General features: G+C 54.7%; 1 protein-coding gene across 6 annotated transcripts in view; it reads right to left on the bottom strand.

Moving 5' to 3' along the window:
* The window catches only part of PCNT (pericentrin), a 101,410-nt gene that overhangs the window by 40,427 nt on the left and 41,836 nt on the right, over positions 1–19,147 (bottom strand). For all 6 annotated transcript variants that reach the window (XM_055313410.1, XM_055313415.1, XM_055313411.1 and 3 more), the window contains 7 exons: positions 16,808–16,951; positions 11,155–11,306; positions 7,560–7,720; positions 7,095–7,333; positions 5,457–5,619; positions 4,701–4,913; positions 236–465 (listed from right to left, as the gene is read on the bottom strand). In XM_055313410.1, the coding sequence (XP_055169385.1) occupies positions 236–465; positions 4,701–4,913; positions 5,457–5,619; positions 7,095–7,333; positions 7,560–7,720; positions 11,155–11,306; positions 16,808–16,951 (1,302 nt within the window). The remainder of the gene's footprint in view (positions 1–235; positions 466–4,700; positions 4,914–5,456; positions 5,620–7,094; positions 7,334–7,559; positions 7,721–11,154; positions 11,307–16,807; positions 16,952–19,147) is intronic.

Genomic DNA, 19,147 nt, shown 5'->3' with positions numbered 1-19,147 from the left:
AGACAGCAGACGGCTCGGCCCGAGGGGGCAGGGCTGGGCACGCAGGGCCAGCCCGGGGGCCGTGGGAGGGCCCCGCAGGGCACGCACAGGCGCACGCTGACCCCTCGGGGATGTGTGCCGAGAGCGACCCGGCCACAACCCCCCGGCCGCGTGCTAGCCCTAACACTGTGTCACGGGCGCTCATGCTACGGGGCCGGTGTTCAGGGACACAAGCACACTTAGTCAAGATGCTCACGTCCATGAATTGGCGCTGGCTCCGCAGATGCTTGTCCAGAGCCGCCATCTGCTGCCTCAGCGCGGACAGCTCCTCCGCCTGCTTGGCACACGCTTCGTGCCGAGAGAGCTGCTCCTCCAACTCCGCCTCGAAAACCTTCATCTGAGAGAGCAGCGCCGCGCGGTCCTTCTCCGACTGCTTCCTGGCCTCCGACTGCTCCTGTGTCAGACACTCCACTTGCCTACGAAGAGCTGAAGAGACAAAACAGGGAGAAAAGCCCCACGGATGAGGGCAGGGACGTGGGCTGAAGCAGAAACGGGAAACGTGCCCGGCAGGTGCCCCCCACGGCGGGGCCGTCCCAGGACAGAGCACACGCCACATCCAGCCGCCCCAGCAGCCCCGGGCCCCGAGACACAGCCGGCCCCGAAGGACATGCACCCACAGCCAGCACGAGCCTGGGTGCTCACCACTGGGCCAAATGCCCCCGGAGACACAAAGCCAAGGACGTTAGAAAAGAGGGGGAGAATTACAGCTTTTAAATGAAAATTCGCTAAAATAAAGAAATGTAAAGCCCGAGAAGACTACATCTTGGTATTTCCAAATGACCCATCAGTGGGTTTTCTAGGAATCACGCCTCCACATACATTGTCCTGTGTGGACAAGATGCAGCCGAGGACTCGGTGAGGGGGCGCACGGCCCGACGGAGAACGCGCTGACGGCACAGCCGGGGCCGCGGCAGGGCCTGCCAGACGTCAAAAGCCAGTCTAAAATTAAGTGGGGAAGGCCCCAGTCCCCGTGGGAACTGTACGCTCCTAAGCACGTCTAGTAGAGGAGGCTGGCCTCTGAGGAGTCCTAAAGTGCGCAAACCATCCACAAACTGAAATTTTGATTTCATAGGTTTTCATTTATAGTTTATTTGCTTTCAAAACTCCTTCTTATAAAACCCCGCCAATCTCTTATGCCAAACTGCCATCACCACTACTGGAACATTCCCAGGGAATTCTCATGCTAGTAAGTCAGCAATTAGGCTAAATTGCCTTGAACATGCAGTTAGAACCACATTATCCCCACCCGGGGGTCGTGCTGCCTGGCCGCCCGCCCAGACGGCACCATCCTCGGGGCCACGTGCTGCTGGAAGGGTGCCCAGCCGCAGCTCGCGAGGGCCCCGTGCAGGTGGCACCAAGGAGAAGGTGTCATGTGGTCACTCAGGCCACGCTGAGGGCCACCGACGCCGTCGGAGCGGCACAGGAGCTCCACTCGGGGTCCCTGGACTCCTCCCCCAAGACCTTCCAGGCCCCAGGGCTGGCCCCCGGCCCCAGGACAATGCACCTGCCACCAGATGGGGCTCCCTGCCAAGCAGCACCGGCCGCGGAGGGCGTCAATGGACAAGAGCTAGCGCATTTCCACATGTCAACAGGGAAGGTTAAAGTTGGTGTTTTTGTTAACAGTTTGCCACAAAAGCCTTGAAGTATTTTTCCTCTTTAGTAAAAACTGGGGCATCTGGTGCAGCAGACACAGCTCATCTCACACAGCAATCTGGTCTGTGTTTACAAACCTGAGTCCTCGTGTGCTATGGGAGCAGGAGTGCCTATGAATGAAAACACAGCATTTTGAGACACGGGTATTAAGGCCAAGCAGGGCGCGGGGCTCGTCTGTGGTCCTGGACAGTCTCTAACGCCCACGCCCTCGCGCCACCACGACGGTGCGAACACCGGCATCCCCCGACATCCGTACGGTGGGCCTCACAGATGGGACCTGGGCTTTCCCAGAGGCTCTGAGAGCGCCCGGCCCTTCTGCACGGGAGGGCACAGCAAGAGCCGGAGCTCCCCAGGGGGCGGCGTGTGCGACTCCGTGTGGGACCTCCACCCTCCGAGACTGAGGGCAGCAGGTGCCCACCCCTTGTATCCGTCCGCACTATTCTGGGACGGCAGCCAGGCACGCCATTTGCTCTTGGGCTGCAGCAGGTCTTGGCTGCCAATATATTTAGTGCAGACTTTTAAAAAGAAACAAAGAAACCACACTTGGGGTAGACGGCACTGCCCTGAGAGCAGCCGCGAAACACACCACACACCTAAGAGGCACCACGCAAACAGGCAGAGCCGCACCTCCCCACAAGGTGCAAGGACCTCTAAAGGCACTTGGACGTAGGTCAACACTCACGAGGACCCAGAGCCGAATCAGGACCACGGGGACCCTGGCTGTTCCTGGGAAGCCAGTGGTCAGGGAAGGTCAGCAGGTGCTGTGCACGTGGGCAGCATTTATCTATTTATTTTGAAAGATTATGTATTTGAGAGAGACGGCACACGCACATGAGTGTGAGCAGGGGGACGGGCAGAGGGAGACAGGCAGGCTCCCCGCTGAGCAGGGAGCCCGATCCCACGACCCTGAGATCACGACCTGAGCTGAAACCAAGAGTGTGACACTGAGCTGACTGAGCCACCAGGCGCTCTGGGCAGCATTTCCACCGCTCCGGCAGGGGTGCGTCTGCAAACCTGAGCGCAGAGCTGTGCGTGAAGGGAAAGAACAGAGGCCAGGTAAGGAGGCCAGGTGTGGCTAACAGGATGAAAGCCAACCAAGGACCGAGAGCAGTGTCAAAGGGAAAGAGCAAAGACTGGCCCCGCTCACATCTGCCAAGGTGCCAGGGCTACGGGCGCTGCGGCCACACAGGAGGCCAGGCCTCTCTGCAGGGTAACCAGAGACGCAGAAGAGCAGCCGCGTCCACAGCCTCGAGAAGATGTGCAGGGGGAGGCAGGCCCGGGCGCAGCGGAGCCCCGGGGGACGGACCTCATGGAGGCAGGGCCACTCGGGCCTTGGGCAGCGACGACGAGGCTGCCCCCCGGCTCGGGGCTACACGGCTGCTCAGCTGCTCAGGCCCCGTCCCAGGCACCGGCTCTCAACTCCAACACCTGTGAGCACCCTCGCTCGCTCGTGGTGTTTAATAAACTGGGTGGGTGGGGTGTGGGCCCGGCCACCCCACGAAGCCTCAGGCTGGGAGCGGGCGGACGGGGCCCTGCACAGGGACAGTCTGTCCCACTGGGAGGTGCAGCCTACGGGAAGGGCCAGGACAGAAGGAACGAGGTCTAAAGAAATAACCTGAGGCTGACAAGTCCTCAGACCTGAAGCAGAACAAGGCATGTGCAGGAGCCCCACCAAGTCACGGCAAAGGGGCGGTAAGAAGAGCAGGGCAGAGGGCAGCTCCTCAGAACACCTGCGAAGAAACAGGTGCCTTAGCAAAGACAGCGGGTGCAGGAGAACAATGGTTTATGGCCTCCAATTTAAGGAAAAATCAAATCTAAAACCACGTGTCGCCAGCTACAACTTCATTTACAGAAAGGAGTCAAGTAAGGAAATTCCAGGCACTGGAGGTCTTGGGAAATTCCCTGCACATGATCCTGCCGCGAGCGCATTCAGTCCGCGAGGAGCCATGGGAAGAACACCCCCAGGAACTCACAACTGCGCAGACGGCAGTGTGCACGCGACACAGGGTCCACAGGGCACACGTGCTCGCTCACACACCCACGCACTCTCACGCATCAACGGCGCCTCCCTGGGTGCCAGCATGGCCGGGCACCGGGCAGAGACGGGAGCAGGAGAAGGGACACAAAGAGTAAGCGGACACACAGCGTTGCGGTCAGCAGCGGAGCGTCCATTGCCCCATAACAGGTCACTGCGCACCAGGAGAGACAGCAGGAGACCCCCGGGCAGCTTTCCTGACGTCGTTAACAAGAGACACAACTGACGGTGGAAAGGGACTCAAAGGGTGAAACCAACAAAGGCAGGTCAAGTTTTCAACATCAGAAATTCAACACAAAAAGCAGAAAAGGGACAGAGAGATACGTCCAGGTAGACAGACGTTATCGAGCAGCGTCGGGCAAGAGGAGGGGGTCGGGAGCCATCACGCACAGCCCGCGGCTGGAGACCCGGAGCGCGGCAACTCCGCCGTCCAGGAGCCGCGGGCCCGGGGACCCGCCTCTGGGCTCGGGCGAGCAAGCTCACGGCACAAAGGATGCAAGGAAGGGCAACCACGAGGCCCCGAGGGCTGGCTGTGTCTCAAGGGAAATTAAAAAGAATAAAGACTTGGGGGAAAGAGAAATGAAAAACGAGGCTCCCGAATGGCACAGAGTGGCACAGGGACGGCCGAGGTGCAGCAGGCCCGGGGCCAGGAGCCCCCGAGGCCTGGGGAGGCTGCGCCCACACGGGCGTCCCCGGGGCGTCCTCAGGGACACCGCACCTGCAAACCCCAACAGCGCAACCCTCCGTGTTCCACCTGCTCGTACCTTAACTATTTTAAAGATGAGACCTCTGACGGCCTGAAATCACGGCGAGCCTGTTACGACCACGTTTCCCTACCTGAGGGTAACGTTACACAATGGTTTAAGGGCGCACACAAGGGCGGTCAGCGGCCGTGCTATTTGCGCTGAGGCCTCCGGGAGGGCGCAGCCGCACCGAGCTCCCGCCTGCCCCGCTCCGCAGGCGCCGCGCTCACCAGCTTCTCTCGCCTCTGCTTCTGCGGCCGACGCCTCCTTCTGGCTCCACAGGGCGGAATTCTCCTCCTTCAGCTCCGCCTGCTGCTGCGCCGCCCGCTGCAGCTGCTGCCTCAGACCCTCCAGCTCCTCGGCCAGGCCGTGCTCGGCCGCCTCCTGCCGGCACAGCGCCTCCTGCAGGCTGGCCTTCTCCTCCTTGAAGCCTTCGATGATGCCTGGGGAGACGGAGACGGGCCGCTGAGGCCTCACGGAGGAGCAACGGTCGGCCCCACGGCCTCCCAGCCCTCCCAGCCGCAGCGGCAACCTGGGAACTCGGTGCTCGCCTGCGTCCCGCTCCCAGACAACAGGGCCGTGCGCCCGGGAGGCGGTGGGGCGGGGGGGAACGCGGTGAGAGGCCTCAGCACCGCCGCACGCGACTCCCTCACACCACGGCCGTCACCCGGCGCACAAGCACTGTGACACCAGGGACCAGACGCCCGACGTGCGGGGGTCCCAGGGGTCACAATGTCCCTTCTGGGACACCCACCGCCCGTGACGGGAGGACAGACATTCCCACCTCACCACAGCGGGCAACGCGCTGAGGCTGTCGGCCCGGGATCTGCGCTCCTGATCCCAGGGTTTCCTGAGGAAGGTCACTGGGGCCTCACGCCATCGGCGCTACTTAGTCCCTCGCTTCACTCTCAAAGTTGTGAGTCCTCCCCTTCCCCGGTGCCCCGGGCCTGTGTCCCGGCAGCCCTCCGCCCGCAGCCAGCGCTCACCCTGCGCCTGGTGTAGCTCCAGCATCAGCCGCGTCCGGGCCGCGTTCTCCTCCTCCAGGCGCTCCAGTAACTGCTGCTGCTTCCTGACGACCTGCGCCGTCTCCTCGTTCTTACAGCTAAATTCTTTCTCAAAACGAGAATGAATCTGACGCGCTTCTTCCAGCTGTTAACACATTTGGAAACCAGAACCACACGTCAGAATACAGCTCACGTTGACACCAACGGAGTCAGAATCCCGGCACAGCTAGAATTCTGACAAAACCACAAATACTCTGTAAGAAGCAACACTGACGTCCAATACTGTGTCCGTTATACGCAAATTTGCTTTTTCGACAATTTTCAAGAAAGAAAAATTCTGCACAGCTACGATGCTGCACAGAAAGTTCACATGTGCACGAACGGCGGACGCCACACATCTGCACAGTGACGCTGCCGAGAGGGCGCGTTTCCAAGGCCACGAGAACCATTCATCAAGAGCCCCGAGGCCCCGCAGGATGACCACCTGTGCTCCACGGGTGGAGGAGGAGGCAGGGAGGCCGTGGGTGGGAGGGGAGGGAGGGAGGCTCCCTGGGCCGGCCCCCTCGGCGGGCACGGGGCCTGACGCGCCCTTCCCCCCTGCAGACCCTCCCTGACTCGGTCTCCACGAGGTGCGGCCTCCCGTGGTGCCCTGTCCTGGCTCAGCCCCAGGCCCCGATCTCGCCTCCCTCCCTGCCCAGGCTGCGGCCCAGGCTAACCTGTGGAGGCAGACGCCTACGGCCAGCTGTGCCGACAGACGCCTGAGCAGCCGGCCTGGGCCTCCCTCGGCCTCCCTCACGCTCAGGCACCTCCAGCTTCCCCAGACTCTGCCTCTGAGGGAATCCACTGGTTTCCCCTTGAAAGCAGCCCCAAGGCTGCCTCTTCTCACACTAAATGGAGAAGACTTATTCAAGGATTCCTGGGATGTAAACAGCAAGGTTTTGGCTAAAAATGCGTATTTTCTAATTGGGTTCAACATGAAAAACAATCCCTACGCTGCCTGTCATGTATTCATATTTCATGTCTTTCCTAACTGTACAAAACTTTCTAAAAAGTTGAGCATAATCCCCTGTCCTGGTGATAATCTCTGGACATAAACATATTCGACGTGAAGTTAAAAGGGTGCAGGAGGTAGACAAAGGAGAGACGCCGAACCACGTGTCATCAACCCCACACTCAGTTCCTCCTTTCCATTCGCAGCAAACCTACTGTCTCCAGAATTTGGGCTCAGAAAAGACTTCTGCTTAGGAAAAACACAGAGGAGCATCACTGGTAGTAACAGAAAATGAGAACAATATGAGAAAGCAGGTGCGTACCCAAAATTGATGGTTTCTGCCCCTGAATCCTAAAGGAGAAGACAACAGCGAAAGAAGCCAGATCCACCCAGAAAGTGCCAATGTCCCTTCTCGCCCTGTAGGCTGCAGCCGAGAACCAGAAACACCGCATGGACAGCGGCCAGCACCGCGCCTGGCCTGGGAGCGGCACCATCCTCATCCACTAAGCTTACGTCGCCAAACCATGCAACCTAACCCCTTATCGAACCCGCTATCCTCAGAAAAAGGGAAACACTAACAGGAGCCAACATAGGGCCGCGGATGGACGGCACGCGGAGCCGTGTCTCACCTGCCTGGTGGAGTCCAGAGCCAGCTCCAGCAGGCCCTCCACCGCCAGGCCCAGACTCTGGTAAATCCTCCTAATCGGCTGCTCGTACTCCAGTGAACTTTCTGGGCTCATGAAAAAGCTTTCACAGATGTGACTGCTAATTTCAGCCTCTGAAGGCATCTCCGCGCATTCAGGCAAAGTTCTGTCCAGCTCCAGCAGGGCTGCCTCAGACCCAGGCCACGTCTCTTCAAGCACTGGTGCTGCAAATGAGCAAAGACGTAAATAAACCTGCATACACCGCGTGCGCGGCAAGCAAGCTCCCAGGACCAGGCCACCGAAGGACAGGCACACCCGTGTCCCAGAGGCACTGGCCCACCTCCAGCATCGGGAGCTCATCCGGCCCGGCCCCACCCAGCAGGGAAGGAGGGGGACAGCACGGAGCGCTCCGGTCCCGGGGCTCAGACGCAGGGCCGTCCGGGCACTCACCTGCAGACAGGGCCTGGCCGCTGGGCCACGCGCCAGGTGGGTCTTCATCCTCCAGGCAGAGCCCCACGCGCTCACTGATCCGGCTCTTCAGCGCGATGGCAACCTTCAGCATCTCTCCAAACAAACTGAGCAGCCTCCGCAGAGCATCTCGGAGAGCTCTCCTGAGCAAAGCACACAGCGGACCGTGAGCTGTCAGCCGTGTCAACCCTGCCTGACTCGGACAAGAGGGGCACAGCCGGGGGGCAGCTCTGCCAACGAGACCCAACCTCTGGGCTGCTACCGTCGACTTTGAGAAGGCGTCTTCTTACTGTGCCCACTCACGGCCTCTCGGACCCCCAGGAGGACAGCAGGGCACCAGCATGGCTGGCCCTCTCTGGCCACAGCATAGTGACCGCACCCAGGACACAGCTGGGGCGAAGGGCTGCAGCCTGTGCGTAAGTGGACCAGCCGACACGGGTCCTCACGCCTGGGAGATGCCGGGGCCGAGTCGGTGGGGGGCACTCGTACACCCCAGCCATTCACGCGCTCACACCGCCACCAAGGGCCTGGGGCAAGGCCTCCTCCCAACACCGGGACCCCACTGAACAACACGCGGAGAGCTGCCCAGGGGAGAGACAGGAGGACCGGGGCGGGAAAGCAGCACGGGGGCAGACTGCACGCAGCACACCAATCGCTCCCTGCTGCCCAGGCCTCGAGAGAGCAGGCAGGCACAGGACAAGACGTCCCGTGGGGGGAGCGGGCGGAGGCAGGCACGAGGATGACCGCGGCTATGGAGGGTCGGGGAGGGCAGGGGTCACCCTCAAAGGCCAGGAGGGCTGCAGTCCCCTCGATGATCCTCAACCGTGACAAATGCTTGTGCGTGTCAGGAGTCTGCAGCTGCTGCTCACCCACTGGCCCCATCTTGCACACCTGGAATCGTGTGTGGAGCCGGTCGCCCTACAGCCTGAGGGGCGCTCAGGCCCGGGCCCCAGCCTCCAGACACCTAGGGACAGGTGCTCTCCTCGAGGCCAGCATTCAAGGGGCTCTAGAAGGAAGGACGTGCTCTCTGCACAGCCAGCTCAGCGGCAGCAAGGCCCGCGGCCCCTCGGCGCGCACAGGCAGGCGCCCTGGGCACAGACAGCCGACCCGACGGCCACCCCAACAGCGACCCCGGCCGCGACGCCGGGGGAAGGCCCACGGGAGGCCCTGTGAGCTGCAGCAATGCACCAGGTGAGCCAGGCGCTCGGACACAAGCGAGCCCTGCAGCCTCAGCTACACACTAACGGGTCCGTCCGCGGCCGACCCGCAACAGCAGAAACAAGGCTCCGGGCCAACACGGGAGAAATCCGAATGCTGCAGGGCGGGAACTTCTTTTTTGTTTTTAAGGTTGTATTTACTCCTGAGACACAGAGAGGCAGAGACACAGGCCGAGGGGGAAGCAGGCTCCCTGCGGGGATCCCGACGCGGGACTCGATCCCAGGACCCCGGGGTCACGCCCTGAGCTGAGGCAGACGCTCCACCGCTGAGCCCCTGGGCGGCCTACAGCAGGAACTTCTTAGTGAAACCCAGGCAGCCGGACAAGGGGCAGCCCGACTCGCGCCCCGCGCCAGCTCCTAGGGCGGGCGGTAGAGCGGGTGGAGGCCGGCACAGCCAGCCGGTGATGAGCCGCGACACTTCCAGCTCCGGCGGGCTCCGAGGGACCTTCTGATGACAGTGGTCCCACCCCGGCCCCCCACACTATAAGCCCAACCGCCCCCCCTCAGGGAGCCCCCGGGCTGCGCTTCTCCAAGGGGGCGGGAGGTGGGAGCCCTGGGCCGGCGGGCAGGTGCAGGGACACTCCGGCCCCCCTGCGCTCTGCAGCCAGGCTCCAGAGTAAACCCGAGACGGAGACCTTTCTCGCGGGGGCGGCCCCGGGCCCGGTTGGTCCCACGCTTACAAACAGTGTGTCCTTGTAACTAAGTGGACCGACGCCCCAGAGGTAGTGGGGACTTCGAGCTCCCTACACCTGTTTTACTCACGGTTGCTGAGGCTCCTTCACAAAACAGACAAAAGCCTGAGGGGATGCCTATTTTAAAGGGTCTCTTGAGGCTTCTGGATGTTTCTGATGTATTGTTCACCTCCTAAGGGCCCTGAGGCGCTCCCCCACCTCCTCTTCCCCCTCTCCTGAACCTACCCAAACCTGCCCAGTCTTCGAGGACCTAAGCGCGGGAGGCTTCTGGTGCTCTCTGGACTCCGACCACCTGCGAGCCGCAGCTACGTGTCCTCAAGTACCCAAGGACTCGGCGGGTTTGCGGAAGTAATCACCAGTTCTTCACATTTACGTGTCTGTCCCCAGGCCTGCTGGGGAGGGCCAGACCTTGGATCAAACTGCCCAAAGGAAACACCCCAAGGGGGATTTAGGGAATCAGGCCCTCAACTTCCCTCCGGATGCTAGAACACTGGCAGGAAGTCCCTGAGCAGTTACAGTAGCTTTTCCTATACCTGATAGGAACTAACTTGTGGGGCGCCTGGGTGGCTCAGGTGGTTAACCGTTGGCCTTCAGCTCAACTCGTCGTCTCGGGGGTCCTGGGTTCCAGCTCCCCCCTCCTTCCCTGCCCAGCGGGGAGCCTGCCTCTCCCTCTGCCCCTCCCCGTCTTGTCTCTCTCTAATAAATAAAATCTTTTAAAAAACCCAAAACATGCCTATACACAAACGCCCAATAAATCTGTTCACGGGCCATTACAATGGACTCCAAATGGTCTTTTTGTGACCATTCTAGTCTTTCGTCTAGACGCTGATATGGTCTTTTTTTTTTTTTTTACAGGCTGAACCAGGAACTTTCTCTTTTAGTTGACAAGACTAGGACAGAATGGGAAGCTGCCCACATTCCATATTTAATTACTACAGCAAACCAGCTGCTCACATCCTACATGAGTCACCTAAAAAACTGCTAAAATCCTCAACTTCCAAATCTGACAAGTGAAGGCAACAAAACAAATCCAAAAAAACTTCCAGCTTCTGCCACTGCAAAGAGCCAGGGCACTGGAGAGGAAAAAGAAGGAACTATTACAAACGTAAGCACTCGAGTCGGCTCAAGCCCTCTAGCCAGACTCCCCTGACGCGGGGCAGGATGCAGGAAAGGTCCTCCTGGCACCGAGGGGCAAAACCAATAAACGTGAAACACCTGACTCCGTCAGCAATGCTTTCAAGGAAGGATCTTCATCAAAAGGGGGAAGTGTAAGAATAAACAAAAGAAAACCTCAATTAGAATGAGTCAGGAGGGCAGCGGGGCGCGGGGGGCCCGAGGCCCTCCAAGTGCAGACCTTCCAGGAGAGGGACACCGGGTCCAGGTACTACCTGGCCCCCCCGCAGGAGGAAGGTTTCCTCTGCCTCTGAACAGCCCAGCCACTGAGAGGCCGAGGCTGGCAGGCCCGGCCGAGGAGAAACCAGCCGCCTTCAGCCCCACTGTTCTCCAATGACGTCCTGTACTCGGTGCTCAGTACCCTTCTTGACGTTTAAAGTCTTTTTGAATGAGAAGAGGGACGTGGCCGGGGGGGTCGCATCCCGCCAGGTACCGCGGTGCGCTCACGCGGGAGAGGGCGCGGGGGCGGCGGGCACAGGGGAGCGAGCGACTGACCTTTCGCGGTCAGACAGGTCAGCGTCGGACTTCAGCATCGAGATGAGATTCGTGCCCTCCTGGTTCTCCCGCTCGCGCCTCTGCTGCAGCTGCTCCAGGTCGCGGCGGCGCTCTTCCACCTCGTGACTTAGGGATAAAATCTGTTCCTTCAGCTGTCGAGGAAAAATTGTTATAGCTCTTCCGTGAGGAATAAACTTCTGTAACAAACACTCGTCATCCCAGGTAACAAAAACACGGCAAAATACAGTGATTGAAGGTGAAGATTACTAACAGCCCCCCATCATCCACCGCCTCCAGACCCGGGATACATGAACATCCCAGGTGCCCAGGCGCCAGGGTCAGGGGCAAATTCACCAGAGACTATTCTCACAAAACACTCAAAATCTCTTTCATGTTCGTTCAGAGTATTAGTTTCTAGGCAACTGAACATCACCTACACCTGTCTCCTTGAAAAAAGAGCCAAAAGGGGGCGCCCCGGGGCAGTGGGGGGGGGGCTCCATGGCAAGTGCTGCTTGGCTCAGGTCATGACCTCAGGGTCCTGGGATCAGCCCTGTGTCAGGCCCCCTGTTCAGCGGGGAGTCTGCTTCTCCCTCTGCCTCCTCCCCAGCACGTTCTCTCTCTCAAATAAAATCTTTAAAAAAAAAATACAGATTCTATAAACCACTGGTTATGTCAGACTAAGATGGCAAATGATGACCAAAAGCAAACAAAAGAGAAGAGCAGTGAGCCCAAATGCTGCCAGCACCTGACCTGGTGCCCAGACTGCTCCAGGCGCGGCGTAGCCCCAGCTGGTGGGGTGTGGACGGACGGCAGACACCTGCCGGCCTCCCAGCATCGAGCCGAGGGCCAGCCGTACAGGCCACCACGGTGGCGGAGTCCACCCTCCGAGTGTGTGGGACACACACTTTCCCCTCTGCCCGTCCTGCTCCCTCCTGCTGAAGGAAGGGAAGTGGACACAGCACAAGCTGACACCCTGCCAGCCCCCACCCCCGCCCGGGTGGGATGCGGGTGGGATGCGGGTGCGACCTTCCTCCAGGAAGCTCCCAACTGTCTGCATGTTGATGCTTTACCAGAGGGAAAAGAACCTTAACCCGACAATGGCAAGGCGTCCAGGACCTTGTAGGTCGGTCCTCCTTAGACGAAAGTTCTTTTGAAAATCTCCCTTCCCCTTACTTACCCCGACTCCGACTCCGCAGTGTATGAAGAGCCAGCCCTCACCACCCTGGGGCAGCAGCCCTTCCTGCCCACAGGTCCAGTCCTTGTGCTTTAATAAAACCACCATTTGCAAAGACATCTCAAGAATTCCTTCTTGGTCATCAGCTCCAGATCTCCCCCCACCCCCACAAAACCACCTACGTTCCAAAACTACATCAGTAGGACGCTCTTCCTTACTGCACAGCATTATTTTAACCGAGCACATACATTTCAAAAAGGCTTATAGAAATATTTACAACAAAAACAATTTCTTTATAGAGTCTGGTGTGCCTAGCGATCATTGTCCCTCTCCCTGGGAACACTGCCTGGTCACAGCACACGAGCAGTGAGCACGGGCTCGCGGCAGGAGCGGGACTTGGGCAGCAGGGAGCAGCCTCCTCCCCGCACCCCGCAGCAGCACGTTCACTCCTGAGCCCCCCCCCCAACTCTTGATGCCCTTCATTCCTCCCCCTTGCACTCAGGAGACCATCAAGCCAGCATCCCCCTATTGTAAAGGTAAATCTGTAACTGCTCAATCTGGAATTTACCATTTCTCTTTACCTGTGCTAATACTTGTAGTAGGACTCTTGAGATACAAAACGGTATAGGATTTGAATGATCTTTAACCCTACTTTCCCATGACCTGGGTTATTTTTAGTATTTTTTTACGGAATGAGTTTTTTAGGAATGCATATAGTGTGTCTTGGCAGAAACACCTGGTAGTTGAAGAAAAATTGAAAAAACACTTTTAGGGGCACCTGGGGGGGGGGGGCTCGGTCAGTGAAGCATCTGCCTTGGGCTCAGGTCATGATCTCGGGGACCTGGGACCGGACCCCGTGTGGGCTCCCTGCTCAGCGGGGAGTCTGCTGCTCCCTCTCCCTCTGCCCCTCCCCCTGTTCATCCTCTCTCTCTCTGTCAAACAAATAAAATCTTTAAAAATAGAAAAAGAAAAAACACTTAGAAAGGTCCTTTCTTCCTTGCGGAACTATTTCCTGCCTCAGCACTGGTGCCCCTTGCTCTTCCACCTGGAGCACGGGAGAGGCTTCTGTTGCCAGAAACAAGCCACCCCCCCACGCCCCCCAGCAGGTGACTGCCCTCCGCCCTCCGCAGACACACACCACCTGAGGCTGGTGGAGGGTAAGCCACACACCCAAGCGCAGTATTTAAAACCAAACTGGCTCTGCTGCTTGGGAGCCACTGGATTGTTAGCAAATTAAGGGAACCTCTCCTGGGCCTCGGTGTCCTGAGAGATCCATTCCGTGAGCAAGACAGAACCCTACAGAACTAAGAAAGCTCTGGAATGTACCTCACAAAGTGCCTGGCACACAAAGACAAGTCAGCTATGTCTCCAATCTGGGAAGTCCAAATCCGGTGATGGCGCACAAGGATCACAGTGGTTTTTCTCCTCCTTTGTACTGGGAGAGCCTGCCTCGAGCCCTCACGATGGAGGCACCCACTTCCAAGGGGGCTCACTCTAGACGCACATCGCCAGCCTCCCTCTCACCCGGCTCCCTTGCTCTATGGATCTTAGTTGATTTCAATAACTCATCTCTGGTCCATTTGTTTTCTTTCGTCTCCACGCTTTATATTCCTGCTCTCAGGGGCGCCTGACTGCCTCAGTTGGTAGAGCACGCGACTCTTGATCGCAGGGTTGTAGGTTCAAGCCCCACGCTGGTTGTAGATTATACTTAAAATCTTTAAAAATAAATAAATAAAATTTAAAAGTAGACATGTAGATAAATAAACAAAATTCTGCTCTTATGTTTTAAATTGTTACAAAGGAAGCCACAGGCCCAAGGTGGTGGTGATGTGGGAACAGAGGCAGAAAGAAATGCAGGTAAGTTAAATGTCCTTCTAATCTGCAGCCCATTAACAAGTACTTGAGGTGAGCACAATATATCCTCCAGGAAGCTCCCAACTGTCTGAATCCCAATGTCTTGCTACAAGGGAAAACAACCTTGGTTTGAAAAGAGCAAGGCCTCCAGTAACCGGAGAGTCTTCTTTAGCCGACTAAGGTCCTGTGGGAACGTCCTTTACTTCCTACAACCCCCAAGTATCTAGCCAGTCTCCTCACAAACTCAGGGCAGCCGCTCTTCCTGCCCTCAGGTCCTGTCCCCCACCCCGCCCCCTGGCTTTAATAAAACCACCTTTTTGCACCAAGGGCCACAGACCCCAGCAACACCACTACAAAAATCAGGTCAGAGTCACTGGCCCCCAGGACAACAGACCAAGAGGTCACAGCAGTTCCAACCTCCCCAGGAGTGAAAACACTTTAAGCTACTCAATCTGGAATTTTCTGGTTGGCAGGGAGGAGGTGACCTGTCCCTCAGGGCCCTCTCCACCCCCCCCCCCCCCCAGGGAAGATGAGGGATCTGCACGGAAAAGATCACCCTGCCCTTCTCCCAGGGAAAGATGGGCTTGCTGGAAACCTCCCTCCTGTACAGCTCCTGAGAACATCCCTGTACTTGCTGGATGGGCTGCTCCTGATTCACAGATGACTTCACAAAGCCAATCAATCGGACCTGCAAATTTGCCTGGCTGAGTTTTTGCTCTTAATGAAACTCACCAGTAGTGAGCGCACAAAACCACAGGCCCTCACCCTCAACCCCAGTAAAAGCAGAAGCCCAGGCTCACAATCACACCTGGCTAGGTGTACCCAGCGACAAGGTGTAGCCTCCAGGGCTTTAATAAACTTTTATTTTTTCAAAGTTTCCTGATGGTTATTGCTAAAGAGTATCTTGTAGTCATAATAAGAACCACAAGATGTGGAGAACAAAGGCAAAAGATGTAGAAACAAGTCTCCTTACATGCAGCCATTGACAAATCCTTGAGGCAGGCAGTGACCTTCTAGGAATTCAACTGCCTTAAGGTTAATACTCTGTTGGAGGCAAAAAGCAACCCCCAGGAGCCTATAAGTCTCCTTTAACATATAGAAATCCCTCCAGAGACTTCCTTTATCTCTACCCCCCAAGATGTGTGTTGGCAATCATCCTTCAAACGTCTGGCCCATTGATAAACATCTAAAGGGTCTCATGAAATGACACTATCTTCACAGCAAAATCCTGGAAGCCTGGTTTCTAAATTCCTGAGACTTGCTCTATCCCTAATCCTGACTAACTAATCCCTCCTTCCTCGTGACCCCAGGGCAGCGCTTTCTGTTCACAAGCCCCATCCCTCTGCTTTAATAAAACCACCTTTTTTGTACCTAAGACATCTCAAGAATTCTTTCTCAACTGTTTGCTCCCAGACCCCACATCACCCCAATATCACATCACAACCACAACACTGGTTATTGATAGGCTGAAAGGAGACCAGCAGAAAACAATGATAAGGTCAGAAAAAGAAACCAGTACTATTACGATCCTGAAAGGTCTACATTGTAGGACTATCTCAAAAAATAGTATAAGTAGGGGAGCCTGGTCATTTCAGCTGGTAGAGCATCTGCCCCTTGATCTCAAGGTCATGAGTTTAAGCTCCACGTTGTGTGTGTGGAGCCCAGTCAAAAGAAAAAAAAAAAAAGTATCAATACACACCTCTACACACAAAGGAAATAATGAACTCAACAACAAAACCCAATCCTATTCAAAAACTGTCAAAGGACTTGAACAGACATTTCTTCAAAGACATACAAATGGCCAATTAGCTCATGAAAAGATGGTCAACATCACTGATCATCAGGGAAATGCATATTAAAACCACGATGAGGTATCACCTCACACCCGCTAGGATGGCGATCATAAACAGAAAACGGATAACAAGTGCTGGCAAGGATGTGGAGAAACTGGAACGCTGTGCACGGCTGGCAGGAACATAAGGGGCAGCCGCTGTGAAGACAGTATGGCAGCTCCTCAAGACATACACAGCATCACCATCTGACCTGGCAATCCTGTTCCTAGATAGGTACACCCCCAAAGTGACAGCAGCAGGGACTGCAACAGATACTTGTACACGGAGTAACATTCGGATTAGTCAAAAGGTGAAAACAACCATCTAAAGGTCCTTCAACAGATAAAGATGAAGAGATAAATACAATGTGGTACCTAAATGTAACAATGTTATTCAGCCATAAAAAAACCCAAGAAACTTTGATTCACCTTACATGGACAGACCCCACAGACATGATGCTGAGTGGAATAAACCAGACATAAGAGAATAAATGTTGTATGATCCCACTTACAGGAGGGCCCAAAAGTGGTCAAACTCCTAGAGACACAAAGTAGAAGAGTAGGTTCCAGCCCTGGAGGAAAGGGAAATGGGGAGCTAGTGCGTAATGGGGGCAGAGTTTCTACCTGTGATGATGAACAGTTCTAGAAACAGTGGTGACAGTCACACAACTGTGTGAATGAGGTTAATGCCACTGAACTGTACCCTTAAAAATGATTAAAATGGTAAATTTTGTTATGCATATTTTACCACACACACACAAAGTAATAACAAAGAAAAGACACTTTCCACATACCTGCAGAATTTGGTTATTCTTCTCCTGCAGCTGCAGAAACAAAGATTCTTTCTCTTTTTGGTAAAGGGACTGTGCTTGCACACACTCAAGTCCATGTATCTCCTTTTCATGCAAAGCAACTTTCTTTTCACTTTCAAATTCACCCTATATAAAAGCACATTAATTAAAAACAACAAAAATGCCATCAAGCTCTAAAAATTAAGTTGTTCCATTTCTCTATTTGCTAATATATAGTTCATTCAACAAATGTTTTGAGTCCATACTGTGCCAAAAGCAGTGATCAAAAGGGACAAAGCCACTACCCACGGTGAACATGTATATCAAATGTGCTTCTCATACAAAACATAACTAAGACAGCTTTCAACCTTTCCAAAAGGTCACATTAAGCAATTACCCATCACCAGGATATCATGCCCATCTAAGTTCCTTTGATTTTAAACATAAACCCTATTTCTTCCTAAATAATAGTTTTTTTATTCAGAAGGTTCACCTAACAAATTAAAGTATATATATTTTTTAATAATAAATTACTTTTTTAATTGGTGTTCAATTTGCCAACATACAGAACAACACCCAGTGCTCATCCCGTCAAGTGCCCCCCTCAGTGCCCATCACCCAGTCACCCCCACCCCCTGTCCTCCTCCCCTTCCACCACCCCTAGTTCCTTTCCCAGAGTTAGGAGTCTTCATGTTAATGAGGGCAGCCAGGGTGGCTCAGCGGTTTAGCGCCCCCTTCAGTCCAGGGCGTGATCCTGGAGACCCGGGATTGAGTTCCACATGGGGCTCCCCCTGCAGGGAGCCTGCTTCTCCCTCTGCCTATGTCTCTGCCTCTCTCTCTCTCTTTGTGTCTCTCATGAATAAATAAATAAATTCTTTTTTTTATAGTATATTAATGAAATAAGCTTTAAAAAAAAAATAAAACCAGGGGATCCCTGGGTGGCTCAGCGGTTTGGCGTCTGCTTTTGGCCCAGGGAGCTATCCTGGAGTCCCGGGATTGAGTCCTGCGTTGTCCGGCTCCCTGCATGGAGCCTGCTTCTCCCTCCTCCTGTGTCTCTGCCTCTCGCTCTCTCTCTATCATAAATAAATAAATCTTTAAAAAAAAATAAAAAATAAAACCAAAAAACACTACAGAGGCAGCACTTCCAAAATGGCAGAATAAGGACCTCCAAAAATGTATTCCTCTATAAAAGCACTACGAACACTGACAAAAGCTGTCAAAATCAACTTTTTCAGAGCTCTGGAAACCAAGAAAGATACTTGTAACATTCTAGAGTTTACTAAAAACAAAGTCTGAAAAAAAAAGTCTGAGTCTCCATCAAAACGGCAAGCTTTGAGGTATTTAAACTTGCCCTATCCCATCACTCTAATCTCTCATATAACTTTGAAAACAGCAGTCCAGCAGTCATAATGGTTGGGGGGAGGGGGGACGACAAAATAGGTTGGATCTCACCAAAAGCACAACCCTTCCAACTGTCCAACTGTCCTGTTATAACCGACCTGTACTGTAGCTCACTAAAAAGTTCCACTCCCAAAACTGATCTCACATGGCTCCCTGTGTCAACAATCCTATCCCTAGGCCATTTGTCAAAACCAATCAGCAGCAACTGTTTAACATCACAGTAGCCTGCAAGTGATGAGCTGGTAACAGTTGGAGCCAAAAGAGGTAGACATAAACTTAAAAGGAAACACTAGAGTTTGGGATGTCAATAGGGAGCTTTGAAAACCTCCAACATATTCCCAGTCCTAAGTATAGGACTGTGAACCTGTCCGGAAAACTTGAGAAAGCTCTAAGAGCTCACTCTTTACTGACCTCACACTAACACAAAGTAAAAGCTAAGGCAGAGTAAACCGCCTGCCAGAGCACTGAAAGCATGACCCAACCAGAGCCCCTCAATAAAGAAAGAGATTATAAAATGGAACTAAAGAGAGATTCTGGAGCTGAAAAGTACAATGAATGAAAAATTAATTCAGAGACTCAATGGTAAATGTGAATGGGTAGAAGAATCAGCAAATATGAAGACAGATCAAACAAGATTATTAAAAAAAAAAACAATCAAACAAGATTATTCAGTCTGGAGAATAAAAACAAAGAATAAATTAAATAGGCTCCTGGATGGCTCAGTTAAATGTCCGACTCTTGATTTCAGCTCAGGTCATGATCTCAAAGATTATCTCTCTCCCTCTGCCCCTCCCCCTTCCCAAGTGCTCTCTAAATCAATAAATAAAATCTTTTTTTAAAAAAAGGAAAGTAAACAGAGCTTCAAAGGCCTGCGGGACACCCTCAAAGACCAACATACCCATAATGGGGAAGAGGAGAAAGGAACAGGGTAGGAAGACTCTT

This window comes from Nyctereutes procyonoides, unplaced genomic scaffold, assembly GCF_905146905.1.
Source record: "Nyctereutes procyonoides isolate TBG_1078 unplaced genomic scaffold, NYPRO_anot_genome, whole genome shotgun sequence".
NCBI classification, from domain to species: domain Eukaryota; kingdom Metazoa; phylum Chordata; class Mammalia; order Carnivora; family Canidae; genus Nyctereutes; species Nyctereutes procyonoides.
Note: the sequence above shows the minus strand (reverse complement) of the source record. Positions and strands in the feature narration are given on the sequence as shown.